Source organism: Nematolebias whitei, chromosome 6 (assembly GCF_014905685.2).
Source record: "Nematolebias whitei isolate Nwh7 chromosome 6, NemWhi1, whole genome shotgun sequence".
Taxonomy (NCBI): Eukaryota; Metazoa; Chordata; class Actinopteri; order Cyprinodontiformes; family Rivulidae; genus Nematolebias; species Nematolebias whitei.
This window is the reverse complement of record NC_056503.1, coordinates 38,322,912-38,329,993: the sequence shown is the minus strand read 5'-3', so window position 1 is coordinate 38,329,993 and position 7,082 is coordinate 38,322,912. Positions and strand designations below refer to the sequence as shown.

General features: G+C 40.7%; 2 protein-coding genes across 2 annotated transcripts in view; both read left to right on the top strand.

Moving 5' to 3' along the window:
* The window catches only part of nek8 (NIMA-related kinase 8), a 23,009-nt gene extending 18,441 nt beyond the window's left edge, over positions 1–4,568 (top strand). Inside the window, exon 15 of the mRNA XM_037677861.1 lies at positions 4,434–4,568. Coding sequence (XP_037533789.1) covers positions 4,434–4,568 — 135 coding nt within the window. The remainder of the gene's footprint in view (positions 1–4,433) is intronic.
* traf4a (tnf receptor-associated factor 4a) overlaps positions 4,418–7,082 on the top strand; it is a 41,857-nt gene continuing 39,192 nt past the window's right edge. Inside the window, exon 1 of the mRNA XM_037677589.1 lies at positions 4,418–4,823. Coding sequence (XP_037533517.1) covers positions 4,681–4,823 — 143 coding nt within the window. The 5' untranslated portion in view covers positions 4,418–4,680. The remainder of the gene's footprint in view (positions 4,824–7,082) is intronic.

The window sequence follows — 7,082 nt, the reverse complement described above, 5'->3', positions numbered from 1 at the left end:
GTTAATTCTAGAGCTAATATATGACGTTTGCTCCAGAGCTAATATATATGATGTTAATTCTAGAGCTAATATATGACGTTTGCTCCAGAGCTAATATATATGATGTTAATTCTAGAGCTAATATATGACATTTGCTCCAGAGCTAATATATATGATGTTAATTCTAGAGCTAATATATGACGTTTGCTCCAGAGCTAATATATATGATGTTAATTCTAGAGCTAAAATATATTATGTTAATTCTAGAGCTAATATGTATGATGTTAATTCTAGAGCTAATATATGACATTTGCTCCAGAGCTAATATATATGACGTTAATTCTAGAGCTAATGTATGATGTTTGCTCCAGAGCTAATATATATTATGTTAATTCTAGAGCTAATATATGACGTTTGCTCCAGAGCTAATATATATGATGTTAATTCTAGAGCTAATATATGATATTTGCTCCAGAGCTAATATATATTATGTTAATTCTAGAGCTAATATATGACGTTTGCTCCAGAGCTAATATATATGATGTTAATTCTAGAGCTAATATATGACATTTGCTCCAGAGCTAATATATATGATGTTAATTCTAGAGCTAATATATGACGTTTGCTCCAGAGCTAATATATATGATGTTAATTCTAGAGCTAATATATATGACATTTGCTCCAGAGCTAATATATATGATGTTATTCTAGAGCTAATATATGACGTTTGCTCCAGAGCTAATATATATGATGTTAATTCTAGAGCTAATATATATGACATTTGCTCCAAAGCTATATATATGATGTTAGCTTCTGAGCTAATATAAATGACGTGCTTCAGCGCTAATATATTTGTGTGTGTGTGTGTGTGTGTGTGTGTGTGTGTGTGCGTGTGTGTGTGTGTGTGTGTGTGAAATGTCAGCTTCTGAGCTAATATATACAACGTTAACTCCAGAGCTACTATATACCACATTAGATCCATAGCTATTATATACGACGTTAGCTCCTGAGTTAATTTAAATGACATTTGCTTCAGAGCTAATAAATATTTATTGCATTAACACTCCAGAGCTAATAAATTAATCATCACAAGTTGATCATGTTTGTTTGTTTTGACCGATAAGATTAATACAAAAAATAACTTTGTCAATAACGTTTAGCTTTGATTCCTTGTGTTTTTGTCTCCACTACAACCGATGTACATCATCACCCAGAATGCATTGCACTGGTAAAAAAAATGGCGAGGTCCTTAGGTGACAAGTTTAACAAACATATTTTTTTGCATAATTAGGAGTTTTCACATTTCACAAACAACAATTTTTAGTAGAATAGATAAATAAAATTTCAAGGCCAATATGTGCAAGTAGTCAGAGATCCCTTTAAAAACTGAATATTTATGTAGTAAAAATAATTTCCCTTTGAAAAAAGAACAGTTCAAATAAATCATTAAAAAATCCAGACTTTCTCACGTAGCTGTCGCTGTCCATGGTTCACTGACGTCACCTGAGGACTTCTCTCCTTTCTTTAAGCTTCTGTTTTCCTGCTCTGTTCATAAACGATGATGCTTTTCCTGAACAAACAGGGCGGTCTCTGGTGGTAAAATATGAGATTATTTAAAATCAACCATCGTCCTGTGAACAGAATAATTATTTTAGGGGCCTATCTTGAGCCTAGCTTTAGTCCAGTCAGGTTCCAGAGTGTAGCTGATCTCCAAACAGTTTCTCTTTTACATATTTCATCCCCAGAGCTCTGATTAATTGAGTTGTTTTTGTCCATCGGTCTCTGCGGGCCGCTTCACAGCCCACCTCCACTATCTGACTCCATCGTGTCTGCCTCCATTGATGCCAGATCTGTGGTGTTCTCTGGGGAGGGGGGGCTCTCCCTGCCTGAGGCATCACACGTATGCTCGTGTAGAACCGAGCCGTGTTGTCAGATGTAACGACAGCAGATAGTTAACGTGGTATTTTGGAGTGAAGTTTGTGACAGTCACTTGTTTGGATGACAAACTGCTTGTTTTCTTAAATGATCGCTGAGTTTACTGTCGTGTGACATGAAGGACAAGCCGAAGCCGTTAATTTGTTATTCTTCCAGCTGACGCCCCTCTTTTGTCTTCTGCTCTTTGTTTTTTCAGCCGGGTCCGAGGAGCAACCCTTCCCCCTGAGCCGTACCTCCTGAGGCCCAGCGGGAGTTTGATGACGAGGACGTCTTCCTCCTAGAGACCCGTGCAGCGTGCGCTCTACCTTCAAATGATTTCCTTTCAGTGTGCAGCTGCAGCCCCCTCCCGTCCTCAGTCTTCCTCTCTATCCGCTCCATCTTATTTCTCCTCTCGGGACGATGGTTTCGGTAGGTGGCCCAATAACACACAGAAGGTCACGGCCTGTCTGAAGCGGCAGGTGTGTTTCACAACAAACACGCTGCACAAGGAATGTTGCTACACTGATACTGAAGCTGGATCACAGGAGCTCATTAGGCGGCTGCCATGCCGGGAGCTGTATTTGTTCGCTCCGCAGTGAAAGTCAAACAGGTTTTAGATCTCTTAAGACAAAAGGGAAGAAGCCGCTCGAGAGTTTGTCAGTCAAACGACACGAGCACATTAATCTCAATCTCAGCCTCAGTGGGCCTTATTGGATTAATCCAGCGGCGTTCAGACCAGATAACGAGGGTCAGACTGGACTGGAGCTGAAGTCCCCTCCTTTGTTCAGACTGTAGAGAGCAGAAAAACGACATCATCGGCTCTGCTCTCACTCCTCGACAGGACTCTGAAGGACTGAACGACTCGAAATGACACAGGACTGAAAACAAAGTGTAAACAAAGAGACGCAGCTTTTGTGTTTTCTCTAACCTACTCGTGTGTCAGAAGTGAAACGGTCGTTTTGTGTGAACTGTTCCAGAGATTAAAACAAAACTGGAGATTATCACGAGAAATACAAACATGCTGATATTCAGACAGCAGCAGCTGTAATATCAGCACGTCACCCTTTCAGTGTCCACACGAGCAGGTCTGAAGCAGCTTCCTGTCTGATCAATCTGATCACAGACAAAGATTAAACAAGACCACGGCTTTATTTACCACAGCACACACAAACAGTTTTATTGCAGATAAAAACAGATTCTTTTATGAGAACAACAGTCTGGATGCTCTGTTGGACCATCATATTGATGAATATGAAGCAGCAGCGTTATGTTGCAGTTGATAACAGCTTGAATAATGTGCAAGAAAAATGAAGTTTGATGTGGAAAGAGCGACAGAGAACGTCCAGTGAAACAGAGCAACTCTTGCTGATGAACCTGCAACCAAGAAAAGATGTCAGAGGTTAGATTTGACTTAATGAAATCAGTCCTTGATCCAAGTTTTTACTTTTGGCTCCTCCTTTTTTTAAAATTTTATCATATTTTAAGTTAATCTTGTTTAAATGTATTAATCCAGTGGTAGCTTCGACTATTTTTGCCCTAAAGTGAAGCTTATCTCAAAATGAAAGTGTAAAATGTGTTATGAAATGTAAGATTAAGAATAAACTTCTTACAATTATTACTTGTAATGCTGCTAAAAATAGTAACTTGTCATATTTTCTACACTCGTTAAAACTTTTCTGACTTGATTGACACGCACACGTGAAACAGCATTAAAAAAAACTGTGAGAATCTGCTACCTGCAACTGGTCCCACAAATAAACAACACTTAGGTTGACGGATACGCCTGAAAACCTTGAAGCGACACCTCATTTTAAAGTAAATAAAAATCACTCCCACCTTTTACCTGACAGTTAAAAAGGAAATATTTTACTAAACGCCCGAGGTTAATTAGTCGTTGTCGTTGCTCTGGATGAATCGATTTAATTATCAGTGTTTTTCCTGAGCGCTGAGTTGATTTTCTTTGTGCAGACACCTTTTTTTTTTGAGGACATGGCCCTGCTGTCATTGTTGTCCTTTCTGGTGATGTAATGGTGATGTAATCCGGTGGCAATGCAGCGGGTCCAACAATCATCCAGATGTGAGGACTCACTGCCACCGGTACAAACGATGTTTTCATTTTTAATTGCATTATTTCTTTAAATCAGGAATGTGATCATATTTGATTCTGATTGTTTGCAATGATATATTTTTTTAAATTTTTACATAAAGCAGAATCTTAAACGCTCAGGTTGTCATGCGCCGACCGGCCACCAGAGGGCGTCTTCCTCCTTCTTTAGTCCTCTGAGCTGTTTTTATTTGTCAGAACCGGAAACAAATCCCTCCTCGCTGCTCACCTTGAATCCTGTTTTATTCTGCACCACTTTACTTATATAAATAAATGTCAAACATCCCACGTGAGCATTTGTGTCTGATTAGAGACCAGAACAAAAGCCTAATTAAAGAGCCATAAAGAGGAGGAGGAGGAAGAGGAGGAGGGGGCGGGGCTTAGTGCACCTAAACAGACGGTGTGTTTTTTTTTAAGCTTGTGTTCACTCTGTCAGACCTGCAGTCAGAAGGAGCAGCTCCGTTCCTGCAGCTGTCTTTGTTTCCTGCAGGAGGAGGAGGAGCGGCAGCAGGAGGAGGAGGAGGAGGCGCCTCCTGAAGAAGAGCCCCGATCGGAAGGAGGAAAGATATGAGCTCCTCATCCTCGACTTAAACGGCAGAGTCAAACGGACAGAGGAGGAGGAGGACGTTTTTTTTTTTTTTTTTTTTTTACCTGTGAGCCGCGCGCGCGGAGCCGCAGACATCATGCCCGGCTTCGACTACAAGTTCCTGGAGAAACCCAAGAGACGCTTCCAGTGTCCTCTGTGCAGCAAGGCCATGAGGGAGCCTGTCCAAGTGTCCACCTGTGGACACCGCTTCTGTGACACCTGCCTGCAAGAATTCCTCAGGTACGGTGCGCGCGCGTGCATGTTGACATCTGACACTGCAGCTCTTCGGTTTCAGTCGAGCCTCGGTTACTGAAGGATGTAAAGGTGTGTCCTGCTCACCTTTCCTCGTGCAGGCTTTACATCACCGTGTTTACTGAGTGTGGTTGTTGTTGTTGTTTATGTGTTGACACAAAGCAACACCACAACCTGAAGGTAAACACTGACACGTTTGAACACCAGCTGTGTTGTCTCTGAACATGTGCCTCAGGTTGATAACACACTGTAGTGTGCTCCTCACCTGGAGTGATCGGGAGGTCTCCTGCCTGAGGAGGCTGTGTCCTCCAGAGGACTCCTGGCTCCTCATCCTGGAGGCTGTGTCCTCCAGAGGACTCCTGGCTCCTCAGACAGGAGGTGTTTGCCTCTCAGGAGTTCATGTCTAGAAAAGAAGGAGGGCAGAACAAAAGCAGAAAGGCTCGTAATGTGCCAAATTATTTGTGATAAACTCCTGTTTTCTTAACTTTTCTCTTATGGTGGCATGGTGGATCAGTGGTTACCACAGCTGCCTCACAGCTAGATGGTCCTGTAATGCTTTGTACCTTTAGTTGACTGGACTTATTTTTGTACTCCCCAGTAACTTAAACCAGAATCATAATGTTTTATCAACAACGTAGTGAACGTCTGTCTGTTTACAGCTCATAACGTACCTTTTTTATTTGTGTTTAATGGCAGCAGCACGTCTCAACAGTTGTTCCAGGTGTTTTCTCACCGTGAAGCCTCTTTGTTTCCTCTGTAAACAGCTAAAACTCACGAGAGCAGCTGCTGGAGTGTTTGGATGAGAATGTTATCCCATTCAGGGTTCTGTTGGTCCCTCTGCAGCATGGTTGGTTGTTTTTCAAAAACTAGCACAGTGGATTAGTGGTTGGCTCTGTTGCCTCACAGCAAGAAGGTCAAGGGTTCAAGCCCCATTTTGGACCTGTGGTACTTCTGAGTGGAGTTAGCATGGTGTTGCCAGGTTTCCTCCCTCGGTCCATAGCCTCACATGTTGGAGCTGCGTGTCTCGGCCTCCTCCCTTCTCTGATCTCAGAGGGATTTTCCAGCTTAAATAAATAAATGATGAAAATAAATTAAGTCTGTTACTCCCAGTGCTGACTCGGCCGTCCCCTCGGTTCTGAACACTGTTTGTGATGTTCCCACCTGGCAGGTCCATTCTTCTAAGGACAATGGAGTTTTGCATTGATCATAAAAAAGAAAAATACCCACAATTCCGTCTGTCGTTTCTCGTTTACCTTCTCTTCAAGCGATAGCCGTGGCGTTACTCAGAACTTTAACTCCAACAAAAGCTGCTTGATTTTCCTGAAGGCAAAATAATAAAATAAAAAAAACTTAACAGGCTGTTCATGTTTTCAGCTACATTTACGGTATCTTTAAAAAACAAATCTACTCATTTGATCGTCAGCTCGTCTCACCTTCAGCAAACTGGAAATGTTAACAAGAGAATGGCTGCAGTAACAAACTCAGTCCTTGTGCTGAATAAAGGTTTATTACTCGTTAATAATTAAAAAATTATTAATGCCATTCTAAGACCTGGAAAAGCTTCTGACATTCATTAAAGAACATCTGCTGAAAGTTTCACAACAACTCTAAACATCTGTAAAAATTGTGTTTTTATGGGAGATAACTTTTTGCATCTAAGTTTACACATTTTAAAACTTTCCTGTTATTTTAATTCTTTTTTTTAAACCCAGATATCTGATCTTGGTATCATTTATATGTTCTGTTAAAGTACTTCCAACTGAAAGCTATAATTTTTTTACATAAACATTTTCTTTCATTCATGTTGTTCAAGTTTAATATAACTCGTTCATATAACTGCTTATGATTCACTACAGTCCTCCATGTTGATATGCACTCACAGATATTTAAATTAAAATGTGTTTGATATATTGTGCAGCCCTAAAAAGAAGCATTAATTAGTGTCAGCCAGGGGCCCCTGGGGGCCACTGAGGGACCTCTCACTTTAGAGGTCAGGTCTACACAGGACCTCTTCACCTCTTGATCTGCTTCAAACTGGAGTCTCAATTTGAGACTGAAACAAAGACAGTCATTGTCTTATTGTTTTTAAAATAACTCTGAGGCTAATTGTGCCTCCACGCCTAAAGAATGCTCAATTTAAACCAGATCTGTAAAGAGTTTACATCTAGTTCACATTAAACCAGATCTGTATAGAGTTTACATCTAGTTCACATTAAACCAGATCTGTATAGAGTTTATATCTAGTTC